General features: G+C 39.7%; 1 protein-coding gene across 5 annotated transcripts in view; it reads right to left on the reverse strand.

The window, feature by feature from the left end:
• Nucleotides 1-8,847, reverse strand: part of LOC124265974 (multiple epidermal growth factor-like domains protein 6) — a 138,748-nt gene extending 129,901 nt beyond the window's left edge. For 2 of the 5 annotated variants that reach the window (XM_046700795.1, XM_046700796.1), the window contains exon 1: nt 8,672-8,839. In XM_046700795.1, coding sequence (XP_046556751.1) covers nt 8,672-8,726 — 55 coding nt within the window. In that variant the 5' untranslated portion in view covers nt 8,727-8,839. Of the gene's footprint in view, nt 1-8,671 lie in introns of all 5 variants that reach the window. The other 3 variants (XM_046700798.1, XM_046700799.1, XM_046700794.1) reach the window with 3 other exon arrangements.
• Nucleotides 8,848-15,494: the final 6,647 nt, after the last annotated feature.

The raw sequence follows: 15,494 nt of genomic DNA on the forward strand, positions 1-15,494 counted from the left end.
AAAATTTAGCATGTTGTAACATGATTAAATAAAATATGTCCATATAATCTCCCGTTACCACTCGTGGCTTACGCCTTCTATGTTTTTTATGTGTTATAAATTTCAATGTATATATGCTAAGTGAAATGAGACTGAAATAAAACACTATCTTTATACATATATTTGGCTCGTTTTCTCATTAGGTGTGCTCTCATTCGCATAATCCGGAATATCCTCTTCTATCAACACGTAGGCCTTTCATTGTCTCTATAATCCAATGTTAATTTGCTAACAGACGGGCATCAACATTTCTCTTAATTCAACCGTTTGGACCAAAGGTCGATAGAGTGGAGTTTCCATGTATATTCTCACGCCGTTATCAAGATAAAAGTTACTACAACCAGTTGAATAGAAGTATATATGTATAGTGACAAGCAGCAAATTAATAACAGGTAATTCAGCAAGTAGCACGTCGTTGGGGCCAACAGGAGAGTAAGATCAACAAGTCAAAATCCACTCCATTGTCCAAGTGATGGAATCAATCAACATTCAATCAGCTTGTTTATCCTGAACGTTGTACATCGAAATGCCGCTCTATGCAATAAACAGGGAGTTGTTATCACGTAAGTGGTATGTTTCGTTGTGTATCCCCATACTGTTTACTGCAGTATAAGTGAGATCTGCTTCACTTTGCGAATGATCAATCTTTTGAAGTTGATTTAAGTTCTGCTTTAGTAAACTGCTACCTAACAGATTGATCTCAGGTTAAAACATCTCATCCCAAATTCGTGTTTTATATTTCAGGTACTAAGAAATACTGAATTTTTACGTATTAGATATACATCTGTCGGTACCAGTTTGACGTGTCTGGTCATGAGTTAACTAACATAGTGATTATATATTTTTGACCATTACATGTGTCATTCACACGTCATTTATGCCATGATAACGATCCATTTCATCATACAGCATTAATTCATTCAATGTTTTGAAGCTCATATGAAAACATGAGAAATGTTACTGTTCCAGTTCCTTTTGAAGAGTGAAATTATTTTTATTCCTCAAGTGTTCCAACCAATATAGTCATTATGGTGACAAACGACCTGGGTCCCGTTCCACTAACCGATCTTAGCCCTATGCCAATCGTAAACCCCTAAAATCTCAATCTTAGCGTGACGTTACGATCGGCATACCGTTCCACTAACCAATCTTACCCAAGTCAATCGTAAAGTTAAGATTCAAAGTCTAAGTTGCTCATGACCAACTTAGAATAGCTAAAATCAATCGTAGAGAAACCAAAAAAGGTGGTTTTCCTATTCTATGTGAAAAATAAGAGCGAGCATTTCACCGTGAGCGTCCCCTAAAGTTCCCCATGAAATGACTTTGTATATTTCTGTGATGTAAACAAACACTGCACTGAAGCTTTACAAATGTCAGGCCAGTCTGACCACTGTCGTCATGGGAACACAACCGAGCGAGTCGGTGTAACACATTTGTACAACAATATTGCAACGTCATTGTTAAGAATAGGGACAGCCTTGAAGTGAACAATGTTCTGAAGCAAAAAGATACAAATATGCTTGATTTCACTGCGCATATTTGGTGGGGAATTCTTAAGGCAGACTGCGTGTTATTCAAGACCACTGACAGATTCTACATACGCTATAGCCTCGTCACGCCTTGTTTATTCTGATTGACAAGGTTCAGGCAACTATTAAAAGCTCTGACACAATTGACATTTTTAAAGTCCAGACTTAAAACCTGTTCTCAGTATATTACTTATAATCTCGGTGGTAAATATTCTCGTGTAAATTATCTGTACACAGCGCTTTGAGCATGCCCAAGGATGTGGAACAGGCGCACTATAATTATGCATTTATTATTATTATATTATGCTTGATACCCATCGTTCTCACGCACTTGCACCTGAAACCAAGGTGCTCACTACCCTAATATTTTGCTCTAGTTTTTTTCTGCAAAAATACCAATGAAGTCCCGGGTTAGAATATTGAACTTCAATAACCAATGCCTGTCGTAAGAGGCCACTAACGGGATCGGATGGTCAGGCTCGCTGACTTGGTTGACACATGTCATCGGTTCCCAACTGCGCAGATCGATGCGCATGCTGTTGATCACTGCATTGTCTGGTCCAGACTCGATTATTTATAGCTAAGATACATAGCGTTCACTAACATGAACGCTCATGTTAGTGAACGGTATGCATCTTAGCTAGATTATTTACAGACCGCCGCCATATAGCTGGACTATTGCTGAGTGCGGCGTAAATCTAAACTCACTCACTCACTCAGTTGGTTCGTAAACTACTTTCTATCATTTGCTAGACTATGCAAAGGAAGATAACTCGTGCCTCCCGTTCCTCAATCTCTCGCACGAAAGAGTCTCGATCTAAGCTTGGATCGGATCGTAAGATCGGGACCGGCTACGTTCGGCCTAAGATTGGTGAGTGGAACGGGTGTAACTTTTAGCTAAGACGATTGTAAAATTGGCGTAGCTTGCTAAGATTGATCTTAGATAAGATCGGTTAGTTGAACGGCACCCTGACTTAAATACCTATCAAGTTAGATGTTATACACGCGTGCATGCACACACACACACACAAAACATCCGTAATTTGTGAATTCTGTTCGGACGATAAAGAAATATCTAATTTGGTCAGAATCAGTATATAAATTATCTTCCCTTACTATGAGACAAGCATGGCATTATTCGTTCATTTTTTTATAATTTTATCGGCATAAAAGAAGGTATTATCAAAAATGTGAAACCAACTTCCGTATACTACCATATCACTAACATTGCGATATTGACCATGGAATAATGTTAAGCTTAGTCTGTTTTCAATGTCATAATATGTGAGGTTCCTCATTCACACATGCATACAAACTGAAAGCATAACACAAAACAATATGCAACCAACCCAATGTAATACAATACAAGTTTCACCGCCTGTGCATACGACACTGTTGACGAATGTCTCAGGCGTGTTAGAGCGATAATCACATCGCGACATGATTAACAAGCCTACAGCTCAGCAGATTTTAATAACTTACCTTTTTAATAAGAAAAGCAAGATTTATGGATGTCAACTTCTTTATTGTGAATAACAGGAAGTTTCGGAGCATATGCTTGCTCCTTCATCAGGTGAAAATCAGGTCACAGTAATGCATTCCACTTCTTAATGCCCATCAAAGATTTAACTCACTTCCAGGGGCTTTTTTAAGAGGCATAAAAAACTTGTTAATTAACAAGGCCACTAGTTATCTCCCCTTCTGGACATCATCTTTCCAAAATTGGAAATGTCTGGGAAACATCATCTTTCCAAAATTGGAAATGTTTTGGAAACATCATCTTTCCAAGACATTTCCCAGCTTGTAAACATGGACTTTTTTTCCAGTGCAAGGAAGGCCTGTTCAAGAATAAAACGTTCAAAGACCAAATGAACATGCTGAGAAGCAATGGACTGAGAATCAACAAGACCGCGCTGTCACCCATGGACACCAAAAAGATGAATCGCCATCGACGGAGTCACCACTTACGTGTCCGGACACAGACGCATATCGAATAATTGAACGCTTATGCACACATGCGTACATATATGATGGAGAATATTTATTACATCCCGCACGGGTACTGGAAAGGTGAGGACACCATCCCGAAAGTCGCCAAAGCCGCTCGAGTCTCGGAAGAGAAAGCCAAAGCCTGGCTCGAAAAAGATATTTAAACAACAAACAAACAAACAAATGCGGCGTCGCAATTTCTACAAGGGCAGGAAACAGGATACGTTCCATGGACATGCATCACTTTTTGCATAGAGTATTAAACGGCAGTCTGAAATAATCGATGATGAACAGCATGAGCCCGACCCGTTAGTTGTGTCCTGTACGAAGCTTTACTTGCAGTCAAGGGGCATAAATGCCAGTATATGAAACTCTCGCATTGAATAACAGAACAAAAGTCGCTCACTGTAGTGACTATAAATCCTCACTAATCTAAGCCTGCTAAAGGCGCTACTTAATAATGTTAAGAGTTTGGTGTAGAGATTTGAATTTGATAGGAAGGTAAGTAGAAAAGTCAGATGCATTGAGAGAACAGGTGTGTTTTGAGTCTAGATTTGGACAGTTCGAACGTGGGACAAAGTTTGATGTGAGATGGAAGAGTATTCCAAGAGCATTGGGGCGGTGTGAAAGAACATCCTGTAGCCAAAGGAATTTAGTCTGTAGGAAGGAACTGTGAGTGAGTTGCTGTCACTGGAGCGAAGTTTTCGAGCTGGTACATATGGAGTAAGTAAGTCACTAAGGTAGTCAGGGCTGGTGCTGTTGAAGCATCTGAATGTAATGTAGGAAACCTTGAACTGCAGTCTGGCTCTGATGGGCAGCCAGTAAAGCTCTCTAAGGATTGGTGATATATGCACAAGGTCTTTGACGTGGTGAGAGATTGGCAATGTGATCCTGCTATCAGTATGGATGTCTCTTCTACTTTGGCCAATTGTTTGCTCGTGCCAATCAGCATCACCTCGGTCTTATCCTCATTCAGTTTGAGCATGCTGGCTGACATCCAGAACTTTATTGATGAGGTACATTGAGTGACTCATTGAAATGCTTCCTTTAGTTTGCTTAACTGGAACTTGTCCATCATCTGCGTGTCGACAGCATAGCCATGATGAAGAAGATTGAAATGATGAATGATGTTGGCAAGACAGTCACATACAGCGTAAAGAGGACAGGGCCGAGCACAGCCCACTGTGGCACTCCACACTGCATGGTCGTAGAGTTGGATTGTTCATTGTTTATCATCACAGACTGTTGGCGATCTTTCAGGTAGGAGGCGAACCAATCCAAACAATTACCACCTACACCAACTTCAACTGACAGACGATTCAAAAGGATGTCGTGGTCAATAGTGTTAAAGGCTGATGACAAATCCATCATGATAAGTGCCGACATAGTCCCTTCACCTACAGCAGACATGAGGTAATTCAGGACAGGCAACAGAGCTGTTTCAGTGCTATAATTCTGACGGGAGGCACTCTGGAACTTATCAAGGATGGAGCTGATAGACAGATGCACCTTAAGTCTCATGTTCACTGATCTTTCAAGAACTTTGGACAGGAACGTCAAATTAGAAACTGGCCTAAAGTTCTTAGACTGGCTGGGATCCAGATCCGGTTTCTTTAGGAGAGGTTTAACTACTGCTTGTTTGAAGCTTTGAGGGAATGGTCCTGACTCCAGGCTTTCGTTGACGATATCCGTGATGACAGGAAGGAGCAGATTACTCACCTTCAACGAGAGCATAGTGGGCATAGGGTCTAGGACGCAGGTGGTTGCCTTAGATGCAACCATAAGGTCAGAAACTCCGTCCACGGTAAATGGTTGAAACTTCACCATTTGCTCACCAGTGAATCTGGAAAATTCAATTTGGGTAAGAGCAGCCGCAGATTCATTGGTCAAGTCATCTCTGATCTTGTCAATTTCGGAGACAAAGAAGGAGTTAAATGATTCAGCCCGGACTTTAGAGTCTTGAGACTGTGTAAATTCATTGTTTAGAGTCTTTGCCAAGGTGTGAGTTCATGAATGAATGCATTTTCTTTGGATCAGGTTTAGTAGTCTGTAGGGTCTTGAGGTAGTGCTCACGTTTAACCTGACAGATTACTCTTCTTTTCCATAAGTGGAGCATGTTTATCCAGAAGGGATTCCATCGTTTCATCATAGAGTTCAACAAGCTTCTCAACATCAGATGCCGGATTACACAACAGGTCTGAGGTTTCAAGGTCAGACCGCAGAGCAGCTTAGTCAATGTTTTTTCAAATTTCTGCACAGCAAGGCTATCTTCTCCTGTTTTGCCTTCTGCTGGTTCAGATCTATGAGAATGACCATGTTGATCCGACATTTGTCTATCTTCGACCATTACATTTCTACAATATTCAAGTTCTCACGATACAACACCCAGTCAAGAATATGTCCTGATTTGTGAGTAGGCGTTCCCACGTGTTGTATCAAGCCATGAGAATCCAGGAGTGACAGAAACTTTTTCACTTCCGGAAGCAAATGTACTTTAAGTCCGCATGGTCCCTAGTATGGCGATCTACCTTCAACTGTTGGCAATATATAGCCTGTTCTTATATAGTATTGTCATTTATAGTTCCAAAATTTTAGATTTAATTACTTGTTTTAAATGGATATCTGTGATACACTAGTAGTTTTACTGTTCTTCGTCAACAGGTTTTGAATTTCTCACTTTATTGATCTTTAATGTAATTATAAACTGCTCTTGACACGATATGGCTGAAATATTACGGTTTTTACGATACTCATTAATAGAAAGGGACAAGAACTATCTGAGAAACATGGTGAAAAATAAATGAAGAAGTTTTTATCCATAAGGTTTGTAGCGAGGCGCGGCGAGTCAGTGTCTCCATACATCGACGTGTGTACATAGAATGATCAATTTTGAGTTTAACTATGGACGATAGCTGCTTACCTTATGTGTATCTCGCCTACAGTTGTCCCTTGAGTCAACTGTGTTAGTGATACCACAACACTGACAATATGGATAAACTCCCATATAGCATGTAAGCGCAGCTGGACGACATAGCACCTTTCAGTACTTCATTTCCACGATTATGGCAACATAATATACATTAGTCACATTTCATTCCTTGATTTACGAGTCAAACTTTGGGCAGGGTAGTGTGTCAACATGACTTAATCATAGTTTCTCAAAGAAGGATATAAATTGTTGTTATTGTCTCATCATTGTTAAATGACATCGTGAGGACAGTTTATACGAATACATCAGATTAAATCTCCAAACAGGTACTAATTCATTGTGAATGTGTATGCAACAATATGAATGCCAGGTATCAGGTCCACAACAGGAGTGGTATCTGGTATTTATGGAATATGGCAAGGGACATAATCACGATCTCGCATTCTCGCGATCTCGACCTCTGGAAACAAGCTAGAAATGTCAAAAGTGTGAGAATGCGATGTTTGGCCAAAATCTCGCGCTCTCTCCCTCTCGTGTTTTTGGTACATAGCAATTTTTGTCAAAAAGTCAACAACGCGAAAATGCGATATTGTTACATGCTGTCAAATCTCGCAATCTCGACTTGTCAATAAGGCCACAAAAACACGAAATCGCGAGAAGGCGACGTTACATTTTCTCGCGTTCTCACGATCTCGCGTTTGAGATGCTGTCGCATGTTAGTAGTGCTGTGGCTATGCTTCTTTCATGCTTTACATTGCCCAGGTAGCATTTACCAGAATTATGACAGAACTTGAAAATGCTATGTAATTTAGATACACGAAGTGTAGGGTAGTGTATATAAGTCCGCTCCCGTTGTTATAATTTCCTATGTACTTAAAGATCCTCAACATGACCAATATGATTTAACTAGCGAAATTGTGAATATGAATGTCCAATAAAAGTGAAAACATATAAGTGTCTGGAAGCTAGAAAAAATATTAACGTCACTGAGTGATGAAATATTGCTTAAAATCGAATCCATTCGCAGCTTTTCGCAGCAACACCGTCAGTTATAGAAATAATCACAGACCAGTGAGTTTGTCCATGATGTAATATCATATACGGCTCGCATTAATCTGTCTCACTGTCCCTGAACCACATTATTTTCCCTACTGCCTAGCCCTCACTGCAATGCTAAAATCCTAAATGAAGCAAGTCTAGATTTCCTCAGATTCAGGTCTGGTCTCCTTGGGCTCCTATTCAATTTAAATGTGTTTATTTGTTACAATAAAAAATATATATTCAGAGACTAAGCGTTAGTCTAGGCTAGCAAGATTCTAACAGGCCAATTTGTAGCAGTCGGCTAAAATGAGCGTGTCTGATGTTTTACTCCACACCATAGAGAAACTCATGGGTATGTGATTTTTTCTATAGCTGACGGTGTAACTGCAATATGCGGCAATACTGCTGATGCGGCTTTAAGCAATATTTTATCACTCATTGTGGTTAATATATTTTTTCCACTTTCCTGTTTTCACTATTCTTGGACATTCATGTTCATAATTTCGTTTGTTAAATTATTATTTATCCATGTTGAGGATTAACATTGGAAATTGTAATAACAGGAGCGGACTTGTACACACTACCCTAAACTTTAAGTAGCATTTTCAAGCTAAGTCATCATTTTTCTTAATGCTACTTGACAAAGAGGAGCATAAAAGAGCATGACCACAGCACTACTAACATGCGCATGCGCCTTGACCTTGTGATATTATGCATGCGCAATGACAGCGTCGCAAACGCGAGAACGCGAGAAAATGTAATGTCGCATTCTCGCGTTGTCGCGATTTCGTGATTTTGTGGCCTTATTTGACAAGTCGAGATTACGAGATTGCGATATTTGACAGCTTGTACAAATATCGCATTCTCGTGTTGTCAACTTTTGACAGAAAATTGCTTTGTACCAAAAACAAGAGAATGTGAGATCGTGAGAAAGCGAGATTTTGGCCAAATATGGCGTTCTCGTGATCTCGCATTCTGGCACTTTTGACATTTCTAGCTTGTTTCCAAAGGTCGAGATCACGAGATTGCGAGAGCACGAGAATGCCCATAACAGTATTTCATAGGTGAGTGAGTGAGTTAGTCATCTCATTGAATATGTAAAAGTTAAAACAACCTATTCCGATGAAGGTTAAAATGTACTTACCTGCTGCAAGACTGAGACTGGCCATCCACAACACAGCACTGGTCCACACGGCCATTGTGTCACACAGATGCTGGGAGAAGACGATCACGTTCCTATTTATGTATGTTCATTGTGAACCCATCCCAGTGAATGTCATCAAACAAAAGAATCCGCCTGCATACATTTAATACAAACTGTTGACTATTTATGGTCTGCAGACAAACACATCTAAACATACCTCATATTCAGTAGAGCGTCGTAGATATATCCATTCTCCATGATAAATACAGCATGTAGTCGACTTAACCATAGCAAGGCCAGATAATGTGCAAACATAACATGCCTTGCATGGTGTACATAGTAGTGAGCTTACTACATTCATTATCATCCAGATGTTGTGATTTCAAAATACTATTACTTCAATAAATATACAGTATAAAATGCTTCGTCGTCATGATTTTGTAAAGTTCAGTTGAAGTATATATTTTCTTTAAATACTTCAATTTTAGGCAATTTTTTAAAATGGCTCGGGCTTTGGGTAGGGCAGGACATGCTTGTTGTTTTCGCCAACATTTGCTGTTTAGTTATCCATTCATGATCATATACTTTTCACAGCTATGTTTCCCTTTACACCAAACGGAATTAGTCTCTGGGAGTGAGTGAGTTATTATTTAGCGTCACATCGGCAATATTTCATTTACATCAATATTTCAAATCAATAAATCTAGAACGGAAACTACTGTCATCGAAGGACAGTACAACTGCTAGAGTATCACAGCTCTTGATTTAAAACTAGTATGCTTTCACACATAAATATCCTTATAGACAACAGTACAATGTAAAAACGGGCTGTAGATCACCAGCAACCTGAAGGCTGATCACCATACTAGGGACCGCGGGGATTTACAGTACTTTTACTACCTGCATGGTCCCTAGCAGGATCTATATCAACCCTTCGGCAGCTGGCGATTGTAGTAAAAAATAGCCAAAATTAAAATGACAAAAATACTACATTTAAAAGACCTGGTAAATCTAAATTTCCTTTGAATGTTTCGGGACTCACGTACCCTTTCAGGAGGACAATAATTGTACCGCCAGTCTTGGAGGAAGTATGTTTCCAAAATTAATTCACGCACACCTTTTAAAGGTTTTGGGACATGATTCAACCAATAAAGGGCAAAGGTTCCACATCTACAGTCCATCATCTGAAGGATGGTGACAATTTTTTAACTGATAAGTCTGACATTGCCAATAAGCTTGGTGAAACTCTCGCCAAACATTCTTTTTCGTCAAATTGGCACCCTTGAAGAGCCACCTCCTCGAGGTGGGTGCTGGGTAACGCTAAGCGCTGTTCAACCCCCCGCTGTTGACCCGGGGGTATATTTGGTCCACCAACACGTTTGCCGTGGGTTGCGCCCCTGTGTCGGTGGAGGACTGGATTCTGGTGGTTGAGGGCACTGGTTCAAGGAAGTGTTCCTTTGCCCAACACACCACTTCGGCCCTGACTTCACCTAGACGGGTGGTAGAACTGGCTCGGTTCTATCAGTTGGCTGGAACGCCATGCCCTGTGCATGGACAACATTCAAATTTATATAATGTACATTTATATAATGTTGATATTGAATGTTGCATTTCAAAATTATATTAGTATATACATTTGCCTAGAGTCCTATGCCAGAAGGCGGTGGCTCATGGGCCAATCTGCTGATAATGACCTCCAAATGATGCATGTCTCTAATTTCTTGTCTTGGGCCAAACCAGTCGGGCATGAAATTGGTAGATAATTGCAGCTATTTGTGTTGTTTTCTCTGGAGTATAACACCCCTGTATCCCTGGTGTCAGCATCTTGGATAGCCGTTGCTATTTGACACTGTCCTTGTTGACACTCCGTGGTGGGTGGGGAGCAGGGGTGCTGAATTATTTCCTTTCATCATGGAGCTTACACATGCTGGTTCAATTTGCAATGAAAAGAAAAGACGTTAAGAGGACTTAGATCTCTCAACTAGAAAAGTTGATTCCTGGCTGCAGATTTTCTACCCATTAAACTAAACCCGTTTGCAATCTCAAAGGCTGAATCTGGTATTTGCGGACAAGCTAACAATGTCACCCATCTCCGTAGTGGTTCACTTCTTGTGGAGTGTGCACGGAGACAGCAATCTGTCAATTTGCTATCGATCAAAACATTTGCAAATATTGAGGTTGTTGTTACTGTGCACAGGACACTTAACTCTTGTCGAGGCATTGTTCGGGACAGAGCTGGTTGCTTGTCTGACATGTCTGAAGAAGAAATCGCTACGGAGCTAAAAGAACAGGCGGTAACCGCAGTTAAGCGTTTTACCATCAAGAAAGATGGCGCAATGATAAAAACAAACACATATGTAATGTCGTTTGCGCGTTCTTCTCTACCAGACTCTATTAAAGCAGGATATTGTAATATTGGAGTGGAGGTGTATGTCCCCTCTCCACTCCGATGTTATAAATGTAAAAAAATTTGGACATGGTTCAAGATCTTGTCGAAACTCTGTTGTCTGTCATCGTTGTGGTGACACCCACGAGGGCACTTACTGTCAAAAAGATTATAAACGCTGCAATTGTGGTGGCACGCATGTTGCATCATCAAAGGCTTGCCCAGTGTGGCAAACGGAATCTGAAATCCTCAAGCTCAAGTGTCAATACAATATTTCCTACCTTGAGGCCAGCACCTCCATCAACCATAACCAATTCTGCTGCAGTTTCTCGATCTGTGGCAACATCAACTATTTCTTGTCAAACTGACTTGATATGGGTCAAGTTAGAGAAGCCCCTTGCTTCAAAATCAACCACACTCCCTTCTCAAGCTATTCAGTCAACGTCTGCATCGAAGACAGAGAACCAGGTTACGGCAAAATCAGGAACCTCTGTCAAACAACCAGTAGTAAATCAATTGACCAAAACGAAAGGAAAGAAAAACAATTACCCGTCCCTTCACCATCAGAGGTTCCTTTACAGAGCCCATTTGGGCCTCTGGATATGGAGGTAATTCTGTCCGTGCAGGACAGGAGGAGGAACAGCTCCCCCTCACATTCACGAGAGAAATCGCCAATTGAGCCACCATGACTCAGCTGGCCAATTTAATTCAATGGAATTGCAGAGGGCTGAAGAATTACTTAAATGAGATACAATTGTTATTACTGGATTTTAAACCTTCAGTATTTTGTGTTCAGGGGGACATATATATAAAATACGGACTCATTCAATTTACGACAATACACTGCTTCTCTCCGCCAGAAGATAAAGCAACTGTTGGTGCTTCTGTTTTGGTACAGCAGGGCATCGTACATAGCCCTGTCCCTCTTAATACCAATCTCCAAGCTGTTCGTCTGACTATGCACATTGCGTTGACGTTGTGCAGTTTATATGTCCCTCCATCTTCTGATATCCGACTGTCGGATCTGCAGTAGGTGTATGATCAGCTGCCAAAGCCATGTCTCATCATGGGCAATCCCCCGCTTTGAGGGTAGTGTCCATACTAATACTAAAGGTAAATTATTGAGGAATTCATTTCCGATAATAATTTATGTATTTTGAATGATGATTCAGCCACTTATCTTCAGCTACGGGAACATATTCTTCCCTGGTTCTGTCTCTCGCTGACTCAAACTGGTATAATGAATTTGAAAGGTTGGTCAATGATGACCTATGTGGGAGTGACCACTTCCCTACCATTCTCAAAACAATCAGCCCTGGCGATGATCCACCTTTATCAAGGAGAAATTTCGCGAGGGCTGATTGGTCATTTATATGAGTACCTGTGTGTTGAACACTTGAAGCATGATCTTTTTAGGAACAGTAAAGATCCTATACAGCCGTTTTCGGATATACTAAAATACTTTGCTGACAAAACAATTCCTAAGTCTTCTGCAATTCCACATATTCGTAAACCATGGTTTATTAATAATGAATGCAAACAGGCCATAAAATGTAGGAAAAAGGCCGAAAAATATTTTCGCAAGCACCCTACTGTCCATAATCTAGGGGATGGTGTAAATCCAACTAGGGTCCATGCAGGTAGCAAAAGAAATGTAAGTCCCCATGGCTCCTAGTATGGTGATCTACCTTCAGTTGTTGGCGATCCATAGCCCAATTTTATATTGTGTTGTCCCCTATAGTTAAAATGTTTTAGATTCCATTACTAGTTTTACATATATATCTGTGATATTCTAGTTGCTTTAATGTCCTTTGTTGGCAGGTTTTACAATCTCTATATATATTCTATTTCAATGTCAAGTGCTCTCGTCACGATATGGCTGAAATATTGCCGATGTGACGTTAAATAATAACTCACTCCTCACTCCATAATCTAGACAAGGTCAAAATTACTAATGCTAAGGCTAGACGTTCTTTTAAACAAAATAAGAGTTTCAAAAGTATCAGAAACAACAGGAGAAGAAAAGAGTAAATTTTAACTAGTTTAGTTCCATGAGCTCCATACCGCCCTTGAGCAAGCTCATGATACAGCAACAGGAGCTGATAATATTCACTATCAGCTTTTGAAATATTTGCCGGAATCATGTTTAGAAATCCTTTTAGAAATCTTTGATCAAATATGGACTTCAGGGAATTTCCCAACTTCGTGGCGTACTGCCGTTGTAGTCCCTATCATACTGATCCGTCTAATTACAGACCAATCCTTTCACGAGTTGTGTCTGTAAAACCATGGAACGAATGGTCAACAATAGATTAACATGGTATCTTGAAACCAATAACCTTGTAACCAATATTCAATGTGGTTTCAGGGAAAATCGTAGTACCATTGATCATTTGGTACGTTTGGAATCCTTTGTCAAAAATGCTATAGTAAATAAACAACACGCTGTATCGATATTCGTTGATCTATTTTAAATAGAAGCAAACGCCATATTAACGGCTCTTAAATATATTCAAAGACACCCTTAACATAAAAAATACATAATCTATTCAGACTCTCTATCTTCCCTTCAGGCTATTAAAAACCTACCGTGTAAGCATCCACTTTTAATAGAAATTATTGAACTATATAATGATCTTGCAACTGGCCAAACGACGTCGTCTTCTGTTAGTTACCCAACCGCGTTGGCATTTCAGGTAACACAATGGCTGATCTTGCTGCTAAGGCAGCACTCAACAAATCTGTGACACCACTTCTTATTCCATACTCTGATTATAAAGCTACCAATCGATCTTATATCCGTGATCTGATGCAGAAGAAGTGAGACACCCAAGTAGGTATAAATAAATTACATGCAATAAAACCTTATATTGGTTATACCTACTTGGGTTGTCAATCCATATTTGAAGAGGTCATAATGCGACACACACGATATACTCATGGATATCCCTTGTGACGAAAGAAGTACTGTCAAGCATGCCTTGCTTGACTCTGTTGAATATTCCATCAACAGGGATATCTTTTTTAAATCACGAACTATGAAGGATCTTTTGAATAAAATCAGTTCTCACTTAAATATTGTATTTTTAAAAGAATTAGAGTTGTTAAATGATTTGTAAATAGATAAATATTTTATGATTGGAAGTTTCAATTAGTTACTCAGGTTGTTAGTGGCTGTATCCTCGCGGGTACGTAAGTCCCAAAACATTCAATGTTAATTTCAACTTTCCACTTTTTTCAATCGTAGAAAATGTGTATTTTCAATGTATGGCTAGATGTATCTAAATTTCTAACAGCTTAAGGGATGGTGTAAATCCAGCTACGGCCCATGAAGGAAGCAAATGTACTGTGGTCCCTAGTATGGTCCCTAGTATGGTGATCTACCTTCAGTTGTTGGCAATCTATAGCCTGTTTTTATATTGTAATGTCAGTTATAGGTAAAATATTTTAGATTTAATTACTAGTCTTAAATGTATTCCTGTGATCATCTAGTTATTTTACTGTCCTTCGTCGACGGGTGATTTATAGTTTAATTGTACTTATTGTTAATTTACAAACTTCTTAAGTCACAATATGGCTCACTCACTCACTCAATAATTTTACAATACTCCCCCCCCCCACACACACACACACCCGAGGATACAGCCACTAACAATCTAAGTTACTAATATATATTACCAATTATTAAAATACGTCTATCCACAAAACATATTAAGCAGAATTAAATCAATTTCCAAGACACCGATACTTAAAGGTCACATGCAACCAAAAAATCAAACATAATTAAAACACAATTATCACTTCTTCATGACATATAATATGCATTGCTGATTATGAAAAAACAAATAAACAAAATTATAAGCGTATAATCGCAAATCAAAAGTGCAATATTTTGTACTTGGGTTTACCTCCCTCGAAACGAAGCAGCCGGGATACCGAACCCAGTCAGAGCGGGTGGGTGTGCACTCAAGTGTAACGGCTGGTTCATTTGCAGATGCCGCCCTCATGCACGGCTCATTGTGTGTGTGTATATAGAGATGTTGGTTTTGTAAATACATGCTCATTTTTTGTGTATAACATTTTGCAATCAACAGACATCATAACATGTCATGTGTTCAAGTATCACACCTGCCTGTCTGTGTAATGACATAATGTGACAGAGACCGAACTCGGGCCATAAATCAATGCATTTTGTTTATGGTGTATAGCCTGATTGGTGTTAAGTTCAAATTGCATGTGGTCAGTGATCGCAGTTGTGTATTGAATATTGTCATTAGCAGACAGGCAGGCAGACACACAGGTGTCAATAAAACAAGACACTGAGTTTTGTCTGTGACAACGACATATCTATATCACAGTTAGAAATTCTGTCAACGCTAAATAATGACATTGCTTTAAAGTATCGAACTGAGAAAGTGTCTCGGTAAGAAGAACGTG

This window comes from Haliotis rubra, unplaced genomic scaffold (genome assembly GCF_003918875.1).
Source record: "Haliotis rubra isolate DU_JTF1 unplaced genomic scaffold, ASM391887v1 Scf1223, whole genome shotgun sequence".
Taxonomy (NCBI): Eukaryota; Metazoa; Mollusca; class Gastropoda; order Lepetellida; family Haliotidae; genus Haliotis; species Haliotis rubra.